Source organism: Vicugna pacos, chromosome 4, assembly GCF_048564905.1.
Source record: "Vicugna pacos chromosome 4, VicPac4, whole genome shotgun sequence".
Classification (NCBI taxonomy): domain Eukaryota; kingdom Metazoa; phylum Chordata; class Mammalia; order Artiodactyla; family Camelidae; genus Vicugna; species Vicugna pacos.
The window spans coordinates 76,934,691-76,961,148 of NC_132990.1; the positions used below are offsets into that span (position 1 = coordinate 76,934,691).

Genomic DNA, 26,458 nt, shown 5'->3' on the forward strand with positions numbered 1-26,458 from the left:
GCTGCCTCAGCCTGGAGCTCCTCTGTGTCCTTCAGAGAGGCTGCTCTGTAAGCCTGGTGTTTGCTGTTTCCGCAGAGTTCTTTAAATTTTCAGCTTGTGGATGTTTGTCAATTGTTCTTTGAAAAGAATTTAAATCTTGGATACTTCCTTCCATTAAAGAGGTCAGCAGAGCACATCCGAGGCTGAGCTGCACCCCACGGGCCAGCACACACAGAGTGCAGCCTCTGAGCCTCTGAATTCAGGAAGGGGCTGTGGGGTGGGGGGGCAGGCGAGAGATGCTGGCTGTAATTGGGGACAAGTGGGAGCCAGTGAGCTGACCACATCCCAGGACCTCCATGCCAACCTCAGCCCCAGGACAGCGGGAGGGGAAGACGAGGAGGGTGTCGTGGTCTTTCTGGCTTTGTAGGATGGATGGACAGACAACCCTGGGTGGAGGGCGGGCCGGGAAGGGCAGTTGAGCGCTGAGGAATGAGCAGACCCGCCTCCCAGGGCTCCCAGGACAGAGCTATGTGGTCAAACTGCCCTGGCAGCCTCAGCCCAGGCCAAGCATCCTTCACTCCTCTGGACGCAAGGCGGGTAACATGGAGGCCTTCACACCCACGGAGATAGTCCAGAATTTTCCGAGAGTCTGGCTAGGACATCTGGGTTGGCCCAGGTAGCAAGTCAGTGCTGGAGGATGGGGACAGAGAAGGGGCGCCAGCTGCCCGGCCTCTCCTCCCTCTGGGGTCCTGCGGTCAAGGTCCTGGAGAGTGGGTCCCTGCTGCTGCTGATCCTCAGCCTGGGCCTGGCCAGAGCCCAGGAGACTCCGGAAGATGTGCCAGTGCAACCAGGCTTTGACACCCAGAAGGTAACCGTGTGGCTCAGGTCCCAGACTCAGCCTTGGGATGGGGATGTGGGTCAAGTGTCACATGGAGGAGGCACTTCAGGGCAGGCGGGCAGGAAGTGGGCAGGACACTAAGGGAGAGGGGTCGACAAGGGGCGTCTGTCCATCCAGCTAGAGGCAGGGTCTCTGCATTCCTGCACCACCAGGGAAAGTAGATGCAGCGCTCTGCTGCTGGGGATGGGCCCGGAGGCCTGGCCGAGCACTGGCGGCGTCACTGCTGGGACAACAGGAGGGTGTCCTGAGGGTGATGAGGGGCTCAGAGTCGAGGGGCTCCTGCCCCTGCCTGACCTTGCCTGCCCATCAACCATCACTGTGCTGGGTGGGGGGCAGCGAGGGCAGTCCCAGGGCGTCCTTCACCTTCCCTGGACTCAGCCGGGGTACATGGACCCCACAGTGGACAGCATTTGGACCAGATATGGGAGGAGCTGAAGGAAGTGGGGGAGAGGCTGCAAGGAAGTGGACCACGTGTCCCCAGCCCAGAGCCCACGGCCACTCACCAGTATCCCCAGGGCCTGTGACCGTCCCTGGCAGTGCTCGGTGCCAATGCTGGGGCCCGAGAGCAAAGACCCTCAAGGTGGGGGGGGCTCCAGGTGCCACTCGGCCGAGGACCCTCACCCGTCCTTGCGCCTGCACCCCTGCAGGTGGAGGGGCGCTGGCTGACCGTTCAGCTAGCTGCCAGCCACGCACCCCTGGCCGCCCCAGATGACCCCCTGAGGCTCGCGCTCCACTCCATTTGGAGCCGGGGCGAGGACGTGGAGCTTGTCTTGTTCTGGACGTAAGCGTGTTCCCCGCAGCCCCTCGGGGTCCTCCCAAGGGACATCTCAGCAGTCAGACCTGGCGCGGACCCACAGCAGCACTGGGGCTCGAGCCCCTGCCTAGGCAGTCTCAGGCTCAGCTTCAGGGCCTCTGAAGCCTCAAAGTGGGGGTGGGTGGGACAAACAGCCCCGTTCCCACCAGCTGCTCACGCCCGCCCCAGAGGCTAGGGGACCCTGGCGGGGCTGTGCTCCCAGCACCGGCTGGTGGTCGGGAGGGTCTGCCGGGGGCCACATGCTGACCTTGTGAACTCGAGGACGCACCCATGGCGTGGACAGCAGTTACGGCGCAGACAGCCCCCACCTGGAGACCCGAAGCCGCCAGCCAAGGCCGGCCTGGGTCCAGCCGCCCTGGGAGGCTTGCCTCCACCCCAGAAACGAGGAGGCCGCCGGTTCCTCACTCCTGCCCTCTGGCCCCTTCAGCCCCATCCCGGCACCTCATGGGTGGGCCCCCTCCACGCCCCAAGGAATGAGCAGACCCGCCTCCCAGGGCTCCCAGAGCTGAGAATCTGACCCTCCAAAGCCCAGGAGGCCAAGAGCCTTGGGAGATGGAGGGACCTCAGCTGGGGATGTCCCCAACGCACCGCCTGCAGCCGACCTGAGCCTGCACCAGGCCAGGGGCCAAGAGACAGGGAGGGTTAGGAGGGTGACCACCAGTAATCCCCTTTCTCTTTTCCCAGAGGAGAAGGCGTGTGCCAAGGACTAAATGTCACCGTCCATCCAACGGGGCTCCTCGGCCAGTACCAAAGTGCCTGTGAGCAGCCCAGCCCCCTGGGAAAGATAGGGGGCGGGGGGCCCTTATGCCCTAGACTGGTCATGGGTGTGTGAGTGACATCCTCTTGGTGGTGACACGCTCTCCATGGGGTGGGATGGAGCCGGGACCAGAGGGGAGGATGGCTGATCACCGGCCTGGGTCCCCGCAGTCAAGGGAGGCGGCACCATGCTCCTGCACTTCGTCAGCACCGACTACAGCCACCTCATCCTCTACGTCCGCTTCCGGGACGACGGCGAGGTCACCAGCCTGTGGGCACTGCTGGGTAGGTGCTGGCTCCCCGGTAATGGCTCCCCGGTGCTGGCCAGGCAGCACCTGGGCCCAGCAGTGGGGGATGTGGGGCCAACATCTTCCATACCCGCTGTCCTGAGGAGGACAGAACCCATGCAGCCATGAATGTGGATGTCACTGAGCCACATCGGGCTTAGAAAGTGGAAGTGCCACGGTGAGAAGGCGGGGCCCTGAGGACAGAGTGGAGGGTGGGCTGTGCTGGAAAAGGGGCCGTTGTCCTGAAGACTGGCTGGGGCCCCCTTGGGGTCCTCACCTGAGGGGACATGCCTGACGTTCCCTTTCAAGGAGGGCTGTGTCTGTGGTGCCGAGTGTGGACGCAGCAGGCGAGGGGACAGGGCGCAGCCACTGTAGCTACGGCCCAAGAGCCGCGGGTCCCAGGCCCGGCAGGGAGCTGGGAGGAGGGGCCTCATCCAAGAAAAGCCCTGGGTTCCTGGCCCCTCACCACAGCCGCTTGGATTTCAGCCAGAAGAATGCTGGAGGATCCCCGGTGGCTGGGACAGTATCTTGAGTACGTCTCCAAGTTCCATCTGCAGGAAGCCCCGGTCTTCAACCTCGATGGTGAGCACCACCATCCAGCCACTTCCCCTGTACCCAGGAGAGGGGGCTGGGGAGGAGGTGGGAAGCCCCCACTAGCAATAACCACCCAAGACCAGAGTAACTAGAAACACGGCCACCCTGTACTGGGCACCCAATACAGACAGGCCAGTGACAGGCACTTCACCTGCCAGATCTCATGAAGCCCCTGTAACGAGGTGGTGTGGGCACAACTGCCATTTCCATCCTGTGGATGTGGACACCGAGGCCCAGAGAGATTCAGAAACACAGCTGAGGTCACACAGCTGGGAGGAGGCGCTGTGAGGCACCGGCCTCTCCCTGTACCCCTTCCCCTGTGTATCATTCAGTCAATCAACAAACACAAAGGCCAGGCCCTGTTCTGGGAGTTTGGATGCACGTAGAACAGGAAAGACATTCTTCAGCCCTTGTATGGGTTACCCAGGGACACTGCAGTTGGTCACTAATTCATTAGAGACAAGGCTGTAGGGAAAAGAGGCCCCTACAGCTGGGCTGCCTGGAGGAGGAAGCATGTGAGGCATGTGGCAGGAGCAGAGGTTGGGGGAGGGAGAGCCAAGGAGTGGGTAGGGCTGTGGGGTCTTGCAGGTCATTGCGGGGGTGGGGGGAGGCAGGTTGCGGGCTGCCGTTGGCGGTGCTGGACAGATCCCAGCGCTGGGGGTGGTTGTGCGCGGCGTGTTTGTTTAGTCGGTTGTCTTGAGCTGAATGAACGAAGGCCTTAGAATCTGACCTTGGTCTCTCCCCTCCACAGACCAGTGTCCCCCACCTGCAGCCTCGGCTGGGGCCACCCCCTGAGTTTTCCTGCCCCGCTGCCACACCTCCCTCCCTCCCCCGCACCCCGGCTCACCCAGGATTCTTCCAAAACCCTCCGCCCCCAGGAGGCCCCTCCAGCCTAGAGCCCAGCCCCTCCATCGCTGTGGGTTACCAGGTCCCACCAACCAAAAACCAAGGGCCGCAGTCTCCCAGCCTGGCCCGCGGGCTTGAGGACATTCTGGGTGTTGGAAGGGGGCAGATGGCCGCTAAGCTCCCACTGTGGTGAGCACAGTGTTGCAGCCTGGCAGATGGGGCTGCCTGCCAGGTCCCTCAGGGACAGGGACCTAGCGAGGGCCGGGCTGGCATCGACCTGCCTACACCTGGGAACTGCTCTGGGCTCCGTGAGCCAACATAGAACATCCCCGCCCAGGTCAGAGGGGCACTGAATGACCACAGTGCCAGCCCATGATCCCCAGACGAGCCAGGTAAGCAAACACAGGCTCATATACCTGCGCAGTAGGTGAGCTGACACAGGTCTCCACCCTCTCCTCCGAGTCAAGGGCCCTGCCTGGTGGTGCCTGGATGGGAGGCGCCTACTTCAGCCAGTGAACCAGGGGCCACCCACAGCAGGGCCAGCTCTTAGAAAACTGGGTCAGGGCCCCAGTACTCACCCTCTGGAAATGCCAGAGGCAGGTACGACCAGATCCGGCCCCAGAAACGCCCTCGGCAAGAACAAGGCCTCCCGGTGAGGGGGGGGGGTGTCTTCCACCACGGCCACCGCGTGAGGCCAGCACGAAGGCAGGGACCCCATCAGCCACCTGTGCGGACTCCACCTGCGGCCCACGGGCAAGTTGGGGGTGAACAGGTGCTCAAAGCCCAGGGGCCTCCCTACAAACCAGCTGACCCCAAAGAAAAATACAAGGGACATGTTAAAATCACATTTAAAAAAATACATCCTTGCTCTGGGACACGGAAAAAAAAAGGACTTAAATAAATAGATGTGTGGCATTCCTGCAAAGTCTTCAATATCACACACAGTTAACGATCTGAAGTTAACCTTTATCTATTTCAAGCAGCTTAATCAACATTCCAATGGGACAGTTTCCCCAAATTGCAAACCTGAATCTCAAATCCACAAGAAGGAACCAAAAAGTTTTAAAACATTTTAGAGAGAAGAATGCAAACGGATCTCGCATTCCACCGCAACTAACACGGAATGACCGCGATTAAAATCGTGTGGCATCCGCTCAGGGACAAAAAGGAGCAGTAAATCTGGATATAAAGTCAAGAAAGACCAGAGGTGAGAACAATAACTTACTACAACATACAAATGGCCCATCTTTTTTTAAAACAGCATTATTTATTCCATAAATAGCATGAGGAGAATGGCCAAGATATTCTGAGAAGAAAAAATAAGATTAGATACCTAACTCTGCACATTATCTTAAAATTAATCGCCGATTAATTCTGAATGAAAAGAAACCTTGAAAGTTCTATAACATCTGTAACCCGGGCATGGGTTGCCTACACTACGGATTATAAATGTATCAGGGGAAATACAGTCATTATAGAAAAACTTAAACTTTGGTTCAGCGAAAACACCATCAACAGAATTAAAATACAAATGACAACTTGAGATGAATATTTTCAACAAACTTGACAAGGGGTTTAGGTCACGTCAATGAATACATATCTCGAAATTCATTGAAAGACGAACAGGCACCCGTGTAAGAAAAATGACTAAAGACAAATCGGTCATTGGTGCCCACACAGCCAAATGGCTGATAACTATGTTTTAAAAGAGGATTTGACAGCACAAACAATCCAAGAAAAAGAGATGCTATTTTTTACTTATCAAATTGGCAAAATTAAAGTTTTTAAAAACTCAACTAGTGCCCACGGTGTGAGGAAGCTCGCTCTTGCCAGGAGGGGTGGAAACTGAAAATGCCATTCAGGGCTGACCTGCTTTCCTAAGGCTTTGCCACAGGTTTGCTCCTGGACCTGGAAATTCTAGACGTTAGCAACTTTACCTTAGCAATATCATGATCCCATGATACTGTTCTAGGCGGAAATTTGGAACCCTTCTCCATAAGTCTCCTAGCCTTCTCCACGAATTGTAAGGGGGTAAACAGCCTTTGTTTATTTTCGTGCAGTATTTATATCATACCCTCCTCTCTCCACGTCTGACCTAGTAACTGAAACTGATCTCTGTAGACGGAGGGTTTGTGGCTGATGGAATTATCTATGTCCTCTGTTTTGAAAGTTTCATAGTTTTCTTTTTTTTTAATGGAGAGCTACTCTGCGACATGCAAAAAGAATGAGGTACTGAAAAGAGCATCGTGATTTAGTCAAAGGAGGCCTGTCTGTGTCCTAGTCAGCTCTCTTATAAGGTCACTGGTCCTGCCGAATGAGGACCCACCCTAGTGACCTCATTTCACCTTAATCACCTCTTTAAAGCTTCATCTCCAAATGCAGTCCCAGTCTGAGGTTCTGGGGACTAGGACTTCCACAGGCGAATCTGGTCGGGGGAGGGACACAATTAAAGCTATAACACTTACTAAACCTGCGTTTTCTCCCATGAAAGAGGGTTAGGCAGAGCGCCTTGTTGTGACTTGGGACCCTCCAGCCCTCACACGGACCCTGTACCCACTCACTGCCAGGGACGAATCGCACCTGGTCCCATCAGCTCCCCGTGGGGACTGGCTCCGAGTCCAGAGCTGCCCGGCACTCCGAGCTGCCTGCTTCAAGCAGTTTTGACCTTGCAAAAGAAATACCACCAGCAGTCTCCTCTCCCTGCTCCCCTGCAGGCTGTCTGCAGACACAGCCCTGTTTCCTACCCCTTGCTGTACCTGGCAGAAGTCTGCTTCTACCTCCAAACTTGGTACGCGTCTTTAAAAAAAATAGACAAATAAAATGACTATGAATTTTAAAAAATGAACTTGACACCTCTCTTTTGTGACAATGAAAGAAAGACGCAGATCTGGTAGAAAGTCTCCAGTTCACACAGACCCAGTCCCACGCTGGACAGAGCAAGACGGTTCGAGGTATTAAACATAGCGGTCCTCACCCCAAGATTGAGGAGCACAGCCCGCACTTGTGGGTGCGCTGATGAACATTGTGGCTTCTCCTTGACATATAATCCTTTGCCCTTTTGTGTATATACATATTTTTTCTGAACTGGAGTCTTTCAACATTAAAAAAAAATTCCATTTTATGCCTCCAAAATGATTTCCAGCTTATCTACGATGTCTAGATATTAACATCACTGTGTATTAAACATTAAATAATTCTTTGTTTATTCTTTATCCTGCACTGGCCCAAATGGGATGGTTCAAAACTGCAAGGAGAAAAACTTCCTTGTGGTCCCTATCAATGTTGGTGTCTCTGAAAACTGGGGCGCTTCAAGATGCGCCACGTGGCAGGGAATCGTGGCGCCTCGCCGGCCGTGGCCCATAAGCCCCTCTTGGCCTGCTGGGCCACCTTCACGCGCTGCACCTGCGGGGGCGGGTGGTGATCCGCGTCCCAGTTGTATTCTGGGGACAAGAGCCTGGTGGGCTTATGGAGGAAAAAGTACTTGTTGAGGTATCTCTCGTAGGTGCTGTTCAGCCCGTTTCTGCGGTCCCGAGCGACTCCCTCCAGGCACGATCCGGTGAGGTCCAGCACCCGCAGGGGCGTGCCCCCCGCAAACGCGCTGTCATAGTAGAAATCGCCCCGTCCAAGCGGGATGCACGCGGCCGACTTGGGCCTCCTCTCGTAGGGGAGACCCTCGGTGTTCTTAAAGTACCACCAGGCGTGGAGCGGAGCCACAGACGCGCCCAGGGCCTCCACGCGCACGGCGCTCTGGAAGAGCTGGGTCACGGTCAAGCTGAAGAGGAAGTCCACTTCGCCCCGGATGCCCTGGACGATTTGCTCGCCCAGGCTCCTCAGGCGCACGAAGTGCAGGTCGTGCGGCCAGCTGTCCTCGCTGACCGGGAGCACTCTGAACTGCCGCAGGGGCCCCCAGTCGAGGTCGGGTAGCCTGTCCAAGTCATCCACCATGATGTAGAAGACCACCCTGTAGCCGGTCATGAAGTACTTATTTGCCGAGCGCAGGAACAGCTCCAGGTACCGCTCTGCGAGCCTGCAAAACATGCACCCGCGGAGGGAGGCGCTCGCTTCCCGAAGCACTTAAGCAGCATCAGCCAGCATCATCCGAGATGCTGACTGACACCGGAAGCATCGACGCTGCGCAACTCCCAGTGGCTGAGGACAGTGAGCTTGGGTCTGCATTTCAGCTGCACCGCTCACTGAAGGACGTGGTAGGGGGCTGGAGAGTCTGGGGAAAGCCCCTAAAGTTTTGAAACAACCATTGGAAAGAAAGAGACGTTGGTGAAAAGGCAGCCCAGTGATGCTAATGGCCCAGCTAAGGAAGGAGAAATAACATCACATTGTGCCCAGGGCAGCCAAGTTACAGGCTCAACGGGCGGTCCTTTGGAGGTGGAAGGTCTGGGTGTGCTCATGTGCATTTTTTTCAGAAGAAAAGACGGACTGGGCTGGAGGCCCCTACCCGCCAGGAGCAAGGACAACCAAGCCCAGCGTGAGGTTCTGCTCCCTGAAATGTTTCTCCAGCTCCTGCCTGCTGAAAGTGCCCTCCCACATGACCGGGGCAAGCCGGCTCGTGGTCCTTACGACATCAGGGCGGTGTCTGTTGAGCACACAAGAAGCACGTGAAGCCGGCGCCGCCCTCGCTGTGACAGCAGCACCCTGTACAATGAGCATCATGGTCCCAGCTCTCCACGTGGGGAGACAGAGGCACAGACACTGGGTGCGTTACCTGGTTCCACAGAGTGGACGCAGGAGGGTCGGGATGGGAGACCCAGCCAGTTTCTGCTTTGGTCATCACACCCCCTGCCTTTGCAGTCCAGGGGCTGCCCCCTGAGCTCTAACTGCATTGTGCACCCAGGTGGCACAGCGTCAGAACTCCCAGGGTTAGTGCCTGAGCCGCTACGGTAGGCACAGCACTGCTGTCTACCCTGCGTGTCCCGTATTTTCCACCCTCCTTTTTCTCTCTCCTGCACCTTTTCCCAGAAGATACAGAGGATGTTTTGTTTTGCTTTGTTTTTAACCTTCTCCCTCATGCTTGAAGTCCATCAGTGCAATCCGGCAGGAAAAGATGAGTCCAAAAAGGGAGAGAGACGTTAGATTTGCTTTCAGTAACAATGAAACAACAACAGGACTTAAAATAGGCAGAACCCGTTCAACATTTGAAAATCATTCAGTGCAACCTATCATATCAAGAAGCTAAAGAAGAATCATCAAATGCTCATATATATTGACACACCCATTCAAGTCTGAAAAAAAAAAGGAAAAGTCTCAGAAAAACAGAAACAGAAGGGAATTATGTTAACTTGATAAAGAGCATCTGCAAAAATCCTACAGCTGACATCGTACTTAGTGGCTTAAGACTAGATGTTTTCTTCCTAAGACAGGGAATGAAGTAAGAATGTCCACTAGCACCAACTCTTATTCAACAGAGTAATGGAAGTTGCAGCCACTGCAATAAGGCAAGAAAAGGAAATAAAGGCATCAGACTGGAAGGAGAAGAAATAATGCCGTCCCTACTTACAAATGATTTGATTGTCTACATAGAGTAAGGAATCTACAAATGCTCTCCTAGAATTAATAAATGAATTCAGCAAGGTTACAGGATACAAGATCAGTGCATACACAAAATTACTCTCATTTCTATATATTAGCAATGAACATGCAGAAACAGAAATTTTAAACACAATGCTAGTCTGTGAATATGTTTCTGTTCTGTAGATGTGTTCATCAGACTCACATAGTAAACAGTCTTACGGTTACCAGGGGAAAGGGGTTGGAAAGAGATAAATTTGGGAATTTGAGATACGCAAATGTCAGCCACTATATATAAAAATAGATTAAAAAAACAAATTTCTTCTGTATATCACAGGGAACTGTATTCAATATCTTGTAATAACCTTTAATGAAAAAGAATATGAAAATGTGCTGTACACCAGAAATTGACACATTGTAACCGACTGCAATTCAATAAAAATAAAAACTAAAATGCAATGCTATCTTACAGTTGATCCCAAGAAAATGAAATACTTTGCTATATCACCACACCCACTGGCAGTCACTCTCCATTCTCCACTCTCTGCAAACTCTGGCACAAACTAATCTATTTTCTGTCTCCGTGGCTTTGCTATCGTGGGCATTAGGAATCATAGCATGTGCAGTCTTTTATGTCAGGCTCCATTCGCTTGGCATGTCTTCAAGGGTTATCTATGTGGTAGCATGAATCAGCACAGCATTCCTTTTATGAATGGATAGTATTTCACTGAATAGATTTTGCTTATCCATTCATCAGTTGATGGACATTTTAGTTCTTTACGTTTTTCGGCTGTTGTGAGTAATACTGCTATAAACATTTATGTACAAGTTTTTCTGTGAACATGTGTTTTAATTCTCTTGGGTGTACACGGAAAGATGGGTCATCTTGTAATTTTATGGCCAATTTTTTAGGAAACTGCCAAACTGTTTTCCACAGTAGCTGCACCATTTTACATTCCCATCAACAGGTTATAAGAGTTCAAATTTCTCCAAATTTAACTTTTTGATTCTAATCATCTTACAATCTTTACACATTATAGGGTGAAATATGGTCTCTCACTGCAACTTTGACGTGAATTTCCCAGATAACTAATGATATTGAGCTTTTTTTCTTGTGCTTATTAGTCATTTGTTTCTGTTCTTTGGAGAAATATTTATTCAGATCCTTTGCCCACTCCCCCACCCTGCTTTTTGTCTTTTCGTTGTTTAATTGCAAGAGTTATTTATATACTATGAATTCTAGACCCTTATTAGATATATAATTTGCAGATATTTTTCCCATTATGTGGTTTGTCTTTTCACCTTCTTGATAGTGACTTTTGATTCACAAAAGTTTTCAGTTTTGATGAAGTCCACTTGACCACCTACGTTTATCGTTGGTGGTGGTGTGTTTTTAGCTTAACAGGCTGACATTCCTAGTTTGTTGAATTGGTTTATATTATGAAAGGATGATGGATTTTTCAAATGATTTTTTCTGCATATATTGAGGTGATCATGTGGTTTTATTTTTTGTTCTATTAATACAGGGTACATTGATTGATTTTTCTATGCTGACTCAACCTTGCCTTCCTGGAATAAATCCCCCTAGTCTGTGGTGTATAATCCTTTTTGCATGTTACTGGATTTGGTTTTCTAGTATTTTATGGAAAATTTTTTTGCATTTGTATTATACAAGGTATTGGTCTGTGGTTTTCCTCTGGTGTCTTTGTCTTGGTTTTGGAATCAGAGTAATACTGTTCTCCTGGAATGAATTCTCGTCTAAGTTTTGGAAGAGGTTGTGAAGGATTGGTATTAATTCTTCTTTAAATGCTGAGTAGAATTTATCAATGAAGTCATCTGGTCCTGGGCTTTACTTCATAGAAAATGTTTTATCACCAATCTCTTTGCTTGTTATAGACCTATTCAAATTTTCCCTTTCTTCTTGAGTCTTTCTAGGAATTTCTCCATTTCATCTAGGGTATCCAATTTGTTAGCATACAATTGCTCATAGTATCCCCTAATAATCATAACTATTTCTGAAGGTTGTTCCCTCTCTCACTCCTGACATTAGTAACTTGAATCTTCTCTCTTCTTATTTGATTATTCTAGGTAGAGCTTTGTCAATTTTGTTGCTATTTTTAAAGAATCAATTTTGGTTTCCTTGATTTTCTATATTTTTCTATTTCATTTACTCTTTCATTTTATCATTTTTTTCCTCTGCTTGCTTTAGTATAACTTGTTCTTCACTTTCTATTTTCTTAATGTGTGAAGTTAGGTTATGAAATTGACATCTTTCTTTTTCTAATGTAGACATTTACAGCTGTGAATTTCACTATAAGCACTGCTATCACTGTATCCCATAAATTTTCGTATATTGTGCTTTTATTATCAATAATCTCAAAGTATTTTATAATTTGCCTTGTTTCTTCTTTGACCAAAGTTACTCTGGAGTGTGTTGTTTAAGAGCCACATATCTGTGAATTCCCCAAATTTCTTCTTGTTGTTGATGCTTCTTTTATACCACTTTGATCAGAGAATGACTTTGCATGATTCAAATCCTTTTGAATTTATTGGGACTTATATTATCATGGTCTTTAAAATGGTCTATCCTGGAGAATGTTCCATGTGCACTTGAGAAGAATGAATATGCTTTTGCTGTTGGAAGAAATGTTCCACAGATGTCTCTTGGGTGTAATTTGCAGCATTCTTCAAGCCTTCCATTTTCTTCTTGACTTTCAGTCCCTTTGGTCTGTCCATTATTGAAGGTGAGATATTGCAGGCTCCGACTGTTGTTGAGTTGTCTATTTCTCCCTTTGCTTTTGTAAGTTTTCGCTTCATGTATTTTAAGACTCTGTTGTTAGGTGCATATATGTTTCTAATCATTTCTTCTTGGTAGATTGACTTTTTATCATTATAAAATGTCCTATTTTGTCTAGAGTAACAATTTTCTGATGTTAGTGTAGCCACTCTAGCTCCCTTTTGGTTACCATTTTCATGGTATACCTTTTCTAATCCTTTTAGTTCAACATAAACTAGGTTTGTGTGCATTTTTTAATCTAAAGTGTCTTTTGTAGACAGCACATGGTTGGATCATGTTTTTTAAAATCAGTTCTAACAGTCTCTGCCTTTGAATTGAAGTGTTTAATCCACTCACAAAATGTAATAGCATAGTCATCGTTTTACTATTTGTTTTCTATATGTCTTATATTATTTTTGTTCCTCTATCTAGTCTTCTGTCCATGCCTTCTATTATGTGAAATACATATTTTCTACACTACCATTTTAATGCATTTATTTTTCTTTTACTCTACATTCTAGTTATTTTCTTAGTAGTTGTCTCGAGGGCTACAATTAACACCTTAACCTAAAACAATCTAGATCAATGAACACCAACTTAATTTCTATAGTATACAAAAATCTTGCTCCTGTATAGCTCCAGTTCCTCTCCTGCCCTGTGTGCTGCTATTGTAGTTCTAATTACATTTTTATACATTTTGTGGCCATCAGCACAGATTTGTAACTATTGCCTATGCAGCTGTCTTTGACATCAGATAGGGGAAGAGAATTATAAACAAAAATATATTTAATCTATCTTTTGAATTTACCTGTTTGTCTTTTATATTTACTGGTGGTCTATATCTCTTTATGTGGATTCAAGTTACGGTCTAGTGTCCTATTTTTTTTCAGCCTGAAGATTTTCCTTCAGTATATCTAGCACAGCAGTTCTGCAAGTAATCATTTTTTTTTTCAGTTTTTGTTTTTCTGGGAATGCCTGAATTTTTTCTCTTCTTCTCCCCTCTGTTTTTTTAAGGATATTTTTCCTGATATAGAATTCTTACTTGACAGATTTCTGTCCTTAGCATTTAAAATATTTCATCCCACTGCTTTCTAGTCTCCATGGTGGCTGATTAAAAATCATCCACTAATCTTATTGAGTCACTTCTCTTGCTGCTTTCAAGAGTGTTTCTTTGCTTTTGATTTCCGATAGTTTGATTTTGGTCTATCTAGTTGTGGATCTCTTTGAATTCATCCTATCTGGAATTTGTTGAGCTCCTTGAATTGTTGAGTCTTTCTTCTGTCTGCTCAAATCTACTGTTGAACTCCTCCAGTAAATTCTTTATTTCAGACATTGCACTTTTCAACTCCAGAATTTTTATTTGATTCTTTTTTTTTAAATGATTTCTACATCTTTATTGATACTGTCTTTGGTAAGACATTGTCCTCATACTTTGGTTTCCTTTAGTTCTTTGAAGATATTTAAAATGACTTATTTAAAGCTTTAGTAAGTTCAGCACCTGGGCTTCTTCAGGCTCAGGTGTTGGACTTACTAAATAGTTTCTATTCATGGCTTTCTTTCTTGTGTAGAGACCACACTGTCTTGTTTCTTTGCATATTTGGTAGTTTTTGATTGAAAATAAATAATTTAAATAATATAATATGGCAAGTCTGTAAATCAGATTCTCTCCAACAGAGCAGAGATTTCAGTGGCCATAAATGACAAATAATACAGATTTTATAAAATTAGTTTGGAAAAGTCATTAAACAAACAAACGTAACAACAAAAAGCAAAAATAAACCCTGGGGAGGGAGAAAGAATCTGACTCCAGGCCCTTATAGAGCTAGAGAAAGGCACCCAGTCCAGGGCAAGTTAAAATGCCACTAAACCTCACTTTTCTTACCGAGAGCTGTTTTTCTTGAGTACATGCTCCCTGGAGTAGTGTGAGCCCCTGGTTAATTTCCAGCTTTCAGAAAGAGTTGATTATAACAATTCTGGCCAGTTTTCTCATTAGTTTATGGAGGAGAAAACCTTTGGAAGTGATTACTGCATCATATTAGTGACATACCTCAAGAGATACTTTACGCCCATGATATTGGCATCACCAAACATCAGAAAGCAAGACTTTGCTTATCAGCAAACAAATCAATAAATAACATAAGTAGGTTTTGCATAAACCCATGAAGATAGTGTTTCATGAATCATGGTTCCTGATTAATCTAGCTCTGAGCACCTGAGGTCCATTTGGAAAACACATGTACGGAAAAGGAATCCACAGAAGATTACATATGAATGGTAGACACATTAATATGATAAAATACAATAACAATTACAGAAATGTAAATTGAATTTGGATATTTTCACTAATAGTTTTGCCAAGAATAAAAGATTTTATGACAGGTTATCCACTGTAGATAAGATAGTAACGTGGTGAATTATTAAAAGGAAATTTAGCAGCTTACATCAAAATTGTAAATGTCTGCCGTCTTTGACCTAATGACTCTGCTTCAGGAATTTAACCTACAGATAAACTCACATGACAGTGTAAGAACATATATGTCCAAGGTTAGTCACTGGAACATTACTAGCAAGAACCCCAAACTGTAAACAATCTAAAGCCAAGAAGGGATTAGCTAAGAAGTATGGCATATAACCATACAGCAGAATATTGCGTATCTGCCACTGAAAACAGGACCCTCTCCTGAGAGCTGAGGCCACGATCAAGAGAAGCTGTTCACGGCATTTTCAAGCTGTCTCCAAAGGGATTCTCTGTTTCACTGAATAAATCAGGAAGGTTCAAGTAAGTTGACCGGGTCAGTATTAACTCCAACTCATGGAAACCTCCCAGGATGCTCTAATTTGCCGCTTGGGATAAAAGAAAAAAAAAAAAACTCATCACTCCAAATTGAGTTCATGTGTGCATGCGCATGTATGCGTGTGTGTGTGTGTGTTTGTAAACACAGTTTTGTTCTTACCGGGGATTAAACCAGTCTGAGAGCTGAAGTTCTTCTCCTTGATTATCCCTGGGTGTGAAGGGAAAACCAAGTTATAACAAGTGATCTATTCATTCCACAAATATTTACCAGCCCCTCGGGTGTGTTGGGGGCTCTTGGTGCTGTTTCCACAGCTGTGAACCAGCTCCCACCCCCAGGCACCTGCGGCAGAGAAGCAGCCCAAATAATCCCCGTGGTGGTGCTAACGAGGGTGACCGGACCCTAAGGAGCCAATGGCTGAACGTGGCACCTTCAGCCCAAATGTGGGACCAGGGGAAGCCGCTTGGAGAGAAGACATTTCACCAGGGTCTGGAAAGGAACGGGTGGTCAGGAAAGAGGTGTGGTTGAGAGGATTAGGAAAAACAAAACTAAAGCAGGTTAGAGAATGTGTATCCAGACAGACGCAGCCCCTCCGTGATCCCCTTCTCGGCGGCAGCCCCACCCCGCTGGTTCCAGGTCCCTGCCCCATGGAGCTCCCGGTGCAAGATCGCAGTCCCGCGTCCTGACTCTTCCTTGCTCAACGCCAGACTCCTTGCACTTGCACGCACACGGTACACACAGGCTAATCCACACGGAGACGTGCACAAGTAAAGACTGTTGCTGAACTGACAGGCGAAGAAGTCGACAGCGGTTGACTCTAGGGACGCCAGTCTGCGCTTTTCTGTTCCTTCTGGTTCTGCCACTGCTGGAATCTCTCGACTCCTGCCAGCTTTGCTTTCCAGGTTGTAGAATCTTCACACAGCAAAGATTCTCACCCTCAGAGATGCATCTTCTGGGGGAAGGTTTGCCAGGCACACACAGGACTCTCATTTAAGAAGCAACAAATAATGTTTTCAATGAAGCATGTCCCAGGTGTTGCATGGGGAATTGGAGCTCAAAATTATGCATTATCAGAACTTCAAGGCTACCTAAGCATCCCGTATTTTTATTTGCTAAATTTGTCAACCCTCATGGTAAGTGGTTTATTCTTTAGATCAGTGGGAAAAAAGATCATTTACGTTTTGAATTTCAACAAAGACCTATTGCAATTGGAATCACAAAAATTCAAGGATTCAGATCTGTTTATTTACTTTCTTTTAAACCAAATGATTACCAAGCACCTACTCTACGCCAGGTGTAATTTGACAGCTCTGGGGTACGTGACAAAACCCACGCCGTGGATTAGTGTGCACCCCTTCTGCCGAGGAAAGCCCGTCATTACTACCCCCAAAGAGACGATCTCAACGCTGAGCCCTTTCCTTAAGGTAAAATAATCCTGCGGGAAGACAACCAGAGCAGCGGGGTTCATTTTTTCCTGCCTTGATCTTGCATTATTAATGCATTTTTCTTATTTCTCCTCCTTTTAAAATAAACTTTACTTTTAGAGCCATTGTACAGAAAAATTGTGAAGGTGGTCCCTGGACCCACTGGCACCCAGCTCCCCCACCATCAATGGCTTGCGTTTCTAGGGGGCATTTGTTACCATTCGTGAAGCAATGGTGACACTCTTAATGACTCAGCTCCTCGCATCAGTCAAATTTCCTCCACTCATCCCCAACGTCCTTTTTCTGTTCCAGGACCCTGTCCAGGACCCGCGTGATGCACGTCTGCTTAGGCTCCTCCCAGCTGTGAGTCTCTGCATCCTGACCTATCCCAGCGGGTGTGACCTTGACCACCTGGCCTTGAGTTTGCACTTTCAGGCCTCCCCACTGGAAAGCTGCTCTGTCTCCAACGCTCCACGCTGTAATCTCTATGCAGAAATACCACGCAGCCCATGAGCTCCACCTTCTAGAGGAGAGTATCTACTTGGAATCCTTATGCAGGGCAGTTTTGTCTCTTCTTTCCCATTCATTTCCTTGTTTCTTCAGTCATTTATTTATACCAACGTGGACTCACGTCCACATGAGTGGATATCTGTTTTATACTTTGTGTCATCATCCAATACCACTTTATTTTCTTGCTCAAATTCTTCCACCTTTATCCACTGGGGACTCTTTCAGTTGGCTTCTGCGTTCCTTTGACGTGCTGCAGGCTCATCCTATGTACTTCCATCTCAGTCTTAGAATCAGACATTTCTCCAAGGAGCCCTGGTTTGGGGTTTTGCTTTGTTTTGTAGAATCATATTAGAAACCAAGGTCTGGGGCTAGGTGTGCCCACTGCTACTGGGGGTGTCATTCTCTCGAGGCTGTCTCAGCTGGAAAAGCAAGGAAAGAAACGTGTGTATTCATTCGTACCAACCTGTACAAATGTATCTATAAATACTTCCACGTGTGACTCTGTGCTCCGGGAAGTTAAACCGGAGCTCATACTGGTGTCTCCAGTTCCAACCCATCGACACGTGGGTCCACCTACCCTCCCCTGCTCACCTATAAACTTTCACCCCACCAGTGACAAGCTGGCTCCCACGCCCCGTTGTCCACTTACGTAATCGTTCCAGTTGAGGGTTCAGAGCCGCTACCCTGTGCTCCCAGCGGGAAATGGCTTTATCAACTAGAGACAGTCTCATGTGCAGTTCTGTTGCTTTTACTCTTCCAGACTCCACTCGCTTCCAAAGTGACCTCAGTCAGTGCCTTCCTCCGCCCTCAGGGAATTTATTTCCAGCGTGTTTGATACAGTTCGATTATTTTGTCACTTCCATCATTCCTTCCCCAACTTCCCCCAACCTCCCCCAACCTCCTAAATGATTGTTTCATTTATCTCTGTTAAGACTCACTCTTTGTGCTGTAAAGTTCGATGGGTTTTGAAAAAGGCGTAGTGCCATGTGCCCACCATTGCAGGGGCACATGAAGCAGTTCCGCTGCCCCCAAACCCTCTGTGCTCACTGACCCCCCCCCACTCCCAACCTCCTGGCAACCACTGATCCCCTTACTGTCTCCACAGTTTTGCCTTTTCCAAAATGTCTTGTAGTTGGGATCATACAGTAGGTAATCTTTGCAGATTGGCTTCTGGCTTCTCTCACTTACCAACATGCTTTTAAGTTTCTTCTATATCTTTTCATGACTTGATAGCTTATTTCTTTTTATTACTGAAGAACATTCCTTTATCTGGATGTACCCAGTTTATCCATTCATCTAATGTAGGACATCTTGGTTGCTTCCAGATTTTAGCAATTATGAATAAAGCTACCATAAAGCCTTGTGTAGGTTGTTTGTGGACAGTTTTCCGGACACTTGGATTAATACTCAGGAGCCCCACTGCTAGATCATTGCTGGATCACTGTACTGAGCTTTGTGAGAAGCCGTCACACTGTCTTCCCAAGTGGCTGTGCCATTCTGCATTCCCACCAGTTCCTGTGGCTCCACATCCTTACCAGCATTTGCTGATGTCAGTGTTCCGAATTCTGGCTGTGCGAACAGGTGTGTAGTGGTATCTTCTTGCTGTTTTAATTTGCAATTCTCTGATGACAAATGATGTGGAGCATCTTTTTATGTGCCTACTTGCTATCTATATGTCTTCTTTGGTGAGATGTCTGTTCTGATTTTGCCCATTATTTAATTAAGGTTTCTGTTTCCTTACTGTTGAGTTTTAAGAGCTCTTTGCATATTTGGGGTGCAGGACTTTATCAGATCCGTGTATTGCAAAGGTTTAATTTTTAAAGACGTTACGTCTCATGCTACAACTTCTTTTCAAACAGCACTTGGGGAGATCACACTGCTTACGAAGGGGACCGTGGGGCGCAGGCACAGAGGAGGGAAGAACTGGGGTTGCTCTCTAGGAGAGAAACTGAACAGGCCACAGACGTGTCCCCAGCTCGCACACAGCCATCGCGGTCACTGTGGTCAGACACAGATGGAACTCTGGGACAGCTTACAGTTTGTGTGAAGTAGCAACTGGGTGCCATGGCCATGCTTTGCTTTTCCGTCATGACCTTGCTTATGTAAAGTGTGTTATCCCTGACACGTGCTGTTTGGTCTGCCTTCTCCACCTGGGATGGGACGGGCCCTCCAAGAGGACAGACAGGATCCCTCAGCATCTGGAACAGAGCCCGGTGCTCAGACGGTGCTTGAACAATACTTTTGAACGTTCTAAAATAAAAGAATTAAAGTAAGTAGACTTCGCTTTGTCTCATAGAGAGGAGAGGTAATATCTGATTAAACTGTTAATATCTTTGGGCAGAACTCGGAGGTTAGATCTCCTCTGTCGACCGCTGCAGGCCGTGGTTCATCAGAATGCTATATTTACCCGAAATAATGCTCAAGCAACATGAGTGACGGAAGACACAGAATCAACAGCAGCTTTGTTCTTTCCAAACGCATCGTCTCCTAGAGGAGCAGAGAGAAGCTGGTTCTAAATAGTGAAGAGTCACGCGTCTCCTACCTCCCAACAACGGGCTCACTTACAGACACGGGCACCAAGCCCGTGTCTGCTCCCAGGGTGCTCGGCCCCGGGGAGAAAGCCAGTGGGAGCTGGCGACGCCTCCGTTCTGCTAGAATCTCCTGGGGTGCCGGCCACTCCTGCGGGGACTGAGTGCACAGTCTCGGACCCTCCTCCTCTTCCTTATCGATGACCACCTTGACCTCGTAAAAGACTTGCAACAGTCTGTCCAGTCTACAGTGGTGAGGTCATGAGGAGGATGCAGTCTGTCCCCAGAGTCAACATTTTACTCTTTTCTCCTCACAGAGATAGTGAGAGTTCCAAGACTATGGGAGTCTAAGAGCACGTGAGGCTTCTGGAGGGCACATGCTCGTGTACAGAGGTTAAAATCTGAATTAAAGGCGTCAGGTTCTAACGTGGAACCTTTGGCTCCAGCCAACGCCTGAGCTTATGGGGCAAGTTCTACGTGGGCACATCTCTAGGGCTGTGCGCTGGAGCAGAATGGGGTCTCCGATACGTCGTTTCCGGCACTCACTTAATGCGCACTCTGCTTTAGATCTGCACCGACCATTTCAGCAGCCACGTGTGGCCGTGAGCCACAAGCTGAAAGCTCATGAAACGTGGCTGCTGTGACCTGAGATGAGCTGAGTGCACAGCACGTGCTGGGCTTCAAGACAAACGTAGTTAGAAGGGAAAGAATGTAGGCATCTCATCAATAACTTGAAACTGATTGTATGGATCTACCGAGCTAGGTACAGACGTATGATGAAAATCAGGCCACGTGTTTCCTTTACCTCCCATGACGTGGCTGCTAGAAAATGGGGCTCCACAAGGGCTGTTCACATTAAACTCCCACTGGATGCCCGCACACCGGCTGGGCTTCCACTGGGCAGTTTTCATGCCTCACAATGTGACACTGCCCCACTAAATCCAAGGACTTTAGCAAGGCCACGTGGGTGGGGTACCACAGGCTCTCTCCAGAGTGAGTCTCAGTGAGGGCATCCTCAAGGCAGGTGCCACTCCCACCGCGGTCATCCAAACCCCCACCTCCCTCCCGAGGGGCCCCTCACCTCAGCTGGAGCGATGTGAGAAGCAGTCAAGACAGCCCACCAGGACGGGCGTTTTCCCAAATCGTGGCTGGCTTGAGCTGCGGTGGAGCCTTCCGTGGCTGCTGATGTCAGCAGACCCTTTGATGATGCGAGCTTCAGAAAGTCATGCTCATAATGTCGCTTCTCCAAACAGGGGTTTCTCCTGGCTGCCTGCCGACAGTGGGGCTTTGTCTTGTTTGAGAAAGGAAAGGGTATTTTGAACTCCTCTGTGACCCGCCTCGCCTCCTGGAGCCTGACACCTCCTCGCAGGGAGGAGCCCTGAGCGTTAAGTGTTAACGCTGATGGCAGAGGAGCGCGGCCCTCTCTCCCCTCGTCCCTCCCCTAGGCAGTGGATTCGCCCACGAGAGCAAACCCCGCTTTTCCTTTTCAGAACATTTTTTAAGTGCTTGTCTTTCTGATTTATAGAAACAGCATGTTTTCCCGTTATTAGATCTGCCAGCTGCATTAAACCACAATGAGAGGATGGTGTGTGATCCCACCTCCCCTTCTGATCACACCGTGATCGTGTATTTTGTGCCTCCCCTTTGAAAATAAGTTTGTTTTTATTATTGAGAAAGTAGCACATGTACATGAACTGCCACAAACCACTGCTTCAAAATAATGAAGATTTCTCCCTCAGGGACAAAGACCGAGACCTTCCAACAGGAGTGCTGGGTGGAGTGGTGAGTGAAGAGGATTTCTGTGAAGAAGCATCTCCCAGCCCCAAAATTCCTCCAGGAATTTCACTCATGGACCAAACACACCAGCTCTGTCCTCACACAGTCCCCTGTCCTCACCGTGGCCGAGGACGGGGAACCCAGTTATGAACAAAGAAGAGGCTGATGCTCAGGCCTTGGTGAGCAGTGTGACCAAAGAGAACAGGATGTGACAGGGACCGAGGGTCCTGCAACTGGGTGATCTGGGACAGAGGTTTCCATCAGAGTGGGCATGGCTTGTCCGAGGACATGTGGATGGTCAGTGGTCAGGTCAGGAAGCTGGCAGGGAGCGGGGCCCGAGAGACCACCGGTTTTCTGTTTCTCTAGGGTCTGCGTCCCCCTCGGAGCGTAGCTCTCTTGAGACCAAGTGTTTCATTATAATCCTGGGGTCTGAACACAGTAGACACTCAGTAAAAAATTCAATTAATACATAGACTGGGTCTTTGGTTTAAAGTAGGATTTAGTGTCCAATGTCCAGGTCAGTCTGGCTTGGCCCCTACCCTGCTCCCTGAGCACCAGCCTGCCTTGTCCTGGATGGAGACCACCCACTGCTGTTCCGAGCCCCCCACCAGCACGTGTGGCTGCCCCCGCGCTTCGATGCTTTCAAATCGAAGCACCTGGGTTGGACGGGGCTGGAAGGGGCAGGTTTGGCCCCTCCAAGGGCAGCCCCGAGAGGCCAGCGGAGCCCTAGCATCACCCACCTCGGTGCCAGCCGGGCCTCCAGCCAAGATGCCTAACTGTCCCACTCCTCTTTGAGGCTTCTGACCCAGCCAGACCCACATACGGGCAGATTTCCGAGGGAGCCGTCCCTGGGGCAGGACCCTGGCAGTGGTGGGGGCGGCTGAGGCGGCTCTTGGCTATATTCCCAGCACACAGCGTCTTGTGCAGAGGACAGGGCAGGGCTGGCAGCCAAAAACCACAGCACAGGAAGGGGTATAAAGGGGGTGGGCCGCAAGTCAGGGGCCCACCAGAGGGCATGGCACTGCTCCTGCTGGGCCTGGGGCTGAGCCTGGTCTTCGCCCAGGACCTCAACCCCCGAGCCATCGTGCGGAGGAACTATGACATATCCAAGGTGGGTCTGGTGGGGCCAGACGTCCCCAGAGGGCCGGACTGCGGGGCCCCTGTCCTCCCGCAGCCTGGGGTCTTTGACCTGTGGCAGGATGCTGTTCCTGGGGCTGTCCACCTCTCTCCCTCACCAGCTGTGACAGCAGCCTGGGCGGGGAAAGGGGTCCTGGGAGGGCAGAGGGGCCCCTGGCTGGTAGCCATCTCCCAGGGCCTGACCCCAGGAGGGAAGCACCAAGAAGTCCGCGATGCCCCAAGGGCTCCCGCACCCACCAAAGCCTCTGTCTGCAGGTGTCAGGGACCTGGTATTCTATTTCCATGGCCTCGACTGACATGAAAAGGATAGAAGAAAACGGGGATCTGTGGGTCTTCGTACAGAGCATTGAAAGCCTGGAAAACGGGGGTCTGAGATTCAGTTTCCACTTCATGTGAGTATCGCCCACTTTCTCCAGAATTGGGGAAGACAGATACCCCACGCCACAGTGCAGACATTCTCCCCTGCCCCTGCCGTGTGGGTCCGTCTGCGGTGGGGGGGCACTGGGGGCACACAGCAGAGTGCTGAGGCTGGGGCGCGGGTTAAGGGGACGTGGGGGTCGGGATGGAGGGGCTGATCACACTGCTTCGGGGGTGGACTCCACTCGGGGCATCACCCCACTGGTTTTCAGGGTGCACGGTGAGTGCGTGGAGGTGGCCGTGGTCTGTGATAAAACGGACAAGAATGGGGAATACACCGTTACATGTAAGTGGTGTGGGTTCTGCCTTGTCTGATGGCTCTACTCCGCGGGGCCTTGGCCATTTTCTGGTGAGCTCTGATGTAAGGGATTTTATGGGACCCCTTGACAGCCGACTCCGGACTCAGATAAGGGGGCCTGGCACAGGGGCTGCACAGGAGCCCTGGGGAGGTGGATGTGTGAAAGGCTACTGGGGCCAGCAGGGGTGTCCAGCAGTGCATGCATCACCCTCGACTTGCAAGGGTCTCCTGGCCCTCCATCATGCGCTTGGCCACTGGGGGTTGCGCGTGCCAGCGGGATCAGGGCCATGCTGAGCCAAGTGTCCACACAGACTTGGGGGAGAACAGGTTGCTGGTCTCAGAGACTGACTACCGGCTGTACATCACCTTCCATCTCTGGAACGTCAGAAACGGGACGGAGACGCAAGTGCTGGCACTCTACGGTACCGCCTCCCGTCTGCCCAGGACATGGGTGGGGCCCCGGGGCCCCTCCTCTGAAGACGAGCCCCCTCCTGGCGGGGTCTCGCCACGCCCCAAGATGCCTGCAGTCCAGTCATGTCATGGGGCAAGGGCGATGGAGTCCAGGCTGCCAGGGGCCCCCTCGGCCCCACTTGGCACCAGCCACCTCTCCCTGCTACCCAAGACCCTCCCCACCCTGTCCCAATGGCTAGTGAGGGACCCCCGGGCCCTGTTGTTCTGCCTTCAGGACGGATCCCAGAGTTGAAACCCAGCTTCCTGGAAAGATTTGAAAAAATCTGCAAAACATATGGACTTGGCCCAGAAAATATTGTCACCATGAGCAGCAAAGGTGAGCCTTCCATGCGGGCAGCCTGACCAAGGGCAGAGCTCTAAGGGATGGGGGACATCTCGCTCAGCCAGGCCCCGTGGGAGCCCGTGTGTCTGGTGGGGGAGACCCCAGTGAGGCCCCATCTGAGAGCCCAGGTGTCTTCCCAGATCACTGCTACAGATACGAGCGGTAGAGGAGACACCGGGGCCTCCAGGTGCGTGAACTGGCTGGAGGGAGGGGGAGGCCTGGGCGGCTGGGGAGGCCGGGTGGGGACGGTGTGGGGCCCCTTCTTCGAGCCCACCCCTCACCCTGCCCGCGGGGGTCTCCTGCCGAAGTAACGGGGGCCTCCTGGGGGGCTGGGGTCAGAGCAGTGTGCTCTGTGCCTGTGTCTGGGGCGGCTGGACTGCTGGAACACAAACGGGGGCTCAGAGTGACAGGAATGTGTTCTCTTGCAGTTCTGGGGTCGAGGAGTCTGCAATCCAGGTGTGGGCAGGGCTGAGCTCCTCCGGAGGCTCCAGGGGAGGGTCCTTCCTGCTTCTTCCAGCTCCTTGGGCTTGTGGCCACATCACCCCAGTCTCAGCTCCATGGTCCCCTGTGTCCTCTTTTGTGTCTTATGAGGACCCTGTCATTGGATGTAGGACCCACCTGGTAGTCCAGCACGACCCGATCTCAGACCCTTACCTTAATCACATCTGCAAAGAACCTTCCCCCAACACAGTTCCCGTTCCCCAGATCCGGACGTTGAGATCTGAGCATGAACATACTGGGGGGCACCATCCACCCCACACAGGCTCCTTCTCCAGCTGCCCCCCAGGAACAGCCCTGCCCCCCATAAAGACCACCCCCTCCTTCCCCAGAGACTGGCCCTCCAGAGCCCTCTCCTCTGAGGAGCAGGGGTCTTACGGCACCTCTGATGAGGGTCTGTGAGGTTTGGGGGGTCCCCCAAAGTGGCCAACCAGGCCCTGCCCTCCTCGCTGCTGGCTCAGCCGTCCCTGAGATGAGTAACCCCTGCCCTCACCCCGTGGCTCAGTGACTACATGGGGCATCCTGGCCTACCCTTGGCTATTGCGTGGATTAAAGTGATGGCCCCCTGGGGCGTCTCCCCGAGATCCATGAGAACGTGTGCACACAAAACCCCTGGTAAATGTGTGGAGCAGCTCTGTTCACAGTCACCCAGCCGTGACAGCTCCAGTCCCTCGGCAGGTGAGCAGCGGCACCAAGTGAGGTCCAGCCACGCCCCGACACTCCATGTGAAAGGAACACGGTGCGTCTCAAGGAGTGGCGTCGAGTGAAAGCGGCCAACCTCAAACGGTGCTGCTGTGCGACTCCATTTACACAGCCAGCTCAGTGACAGGGATTTCAGGGGCCAGGGACAGAGGGGCGGAGGAGGCGGACGTGGGTCACAAGGACAACAGCACGTTCGTGTGGGGATGGGCCGTCCTGGATCTGGACTGCGGTGGACACAGCAGCCTGGCTCCACATTCACCCTCAGTGCCCGTGAGGGGGACATCTGCGTAGGGGTGGTGGCACCAGTGTCAGCATCCGGGGGCATCATGCAGGCGGTCACCACCGGGGAGAACAGGTGAAGGGGGCCAGGGACCTCGCTGTACTCATTCCCGCATGCCTGAGAATCCACAATTCTCTCAAAATAAAAGGTTAGAGAGCAAGAGAGTTTGTCCTTCCTACCAAGTCGATTGAGAACGGGCTAACAGGCCCCGCCCTCCTGCCTCCGCCTGTCCCATCGGATGGGGTGCCCCCGCCAGCCCCGGCCTCCCCACTGACTCGGCCTCGAACTCGGGCCCCGTGCCCTCCCCACTCAGGGCCCCTGCCTCCCAGACCCCTCTGCCCCCACCCAGGTTCCCTCCACCTACCCTGCCTCCCCTCCGAACAGGGACCAAACCACCCACGTGTGCTCTGTAAACACTCATCTGTGCAGCTTGCGAAGGCAGCTGCCAGGCAGGGCGAGGGGGCACTCCTGGCGCCATGGCACCCCCAGTCTGAGGAACAGTTGGCCCCATCCCTCCTTCCTGAGGCCCCCCTGTGGCCTGCTGCCCTGCAGGTCTCCAGGCTGGGGGTGAGGGCTGGGTGGCCCTGGCTGGGGCAGCAGGGCAGGACCAAGACCCAGCCTCAAACCCCAGGGGCGTCTCTCTTGCGCTCACGCTCCTAGGTGCTGGGGGACCACCCTGCTCAGCCCCCACATCTGACGTAACCGCTGAACCAGGTCGCACTAGGACCAGGGCTCCAGGCTGGGGGCACGGACACCTTTGTGTCCCTTCCAACAGCGCCGGATGCAGGGACAGACAGGCTCCGTCCAGCTGGGCAGGGGACCAGGGGACC

General features: G+C 50.7%; 3 protein-coding genes across 3 annotated transcripts; 2 read left to right on the top strand and 1 right to left on the bottom strand.

Annotated features, from left to right (window-relative positions):
- The first annotated feature begins 581 nt into the window (after positions 1-581).
- On the top strand, positions 582-5,048 carry LOC116280266 (lipocalin 1-like). The gene is made up of 6 exons (XM_031677121.2): positions 582-847; positions 1,525-1,658; positions 2,376-2,449; positions 2,619-2,732; positions 3,221-3,316; positions 4,080-5,048. The coding sequence occupies exons 1-6, from the start codon at positions 677-679 to the stop codon at positions 4,121-4,123; spliced, it is 633 nt and encodes a 210-aa protein (XP_031532981.1). The 5' UTR covers positions 582-676; the 3' UTR covers positions 4,124-5,048.
- Positions 5,049-7,450: 2,402 nt separating this feature from the next.
- GLT6D1 (glycosyltransferase 6 domain containing 1) lies at positions 7,451-16,361 on the bottom strand. Its single transcript, XM_072959003.1, has 4 exons — positions 16,354-16,361; positions 15,428-15,475; positions 8,628-8,765; positions 7,451-8,201 (listed from the first exon to the last, which is right to left on the bottom strand). Exons 1-4 carry the CDS (start codon positions 16,359-16,361, stop codon positions 7,451-7,453), a joined length of 945 nt encoding a protein of 314 aa, XP_072815104.1.
- Positions 16,362-20,979: 4,618 nt separating this feature from the next.
- Positions 20,980-25,054, top strand: LCN9 (lipocalin 9). Its single transcript, XM_072959019.1, has 8 exons — positions 20,980-21,038; positions 21,467-21,682; positions 22,896-23,032; positions 23,270-23,343; positions 23,667-23,777; positions 24,041-24,142; positions 24,289-24,335; positions 24,577-25,054. The coding sequence occupies exons 2-7, from the start codon at positions 21,650-21,652 to the stop codon at positions 24,312-24,314; spliced, it is 483 nt and encodes a 160-aa protein (XP_072815120.1). The 5' UTR covers positions 20,980-21,038; positions 21,467-21,649; the 3' UTR covers positions 24,315-24,335; positions 24,577-25,054.
- Positions 25,055-26,458: the final 1,404 nt, after the last annotated feature.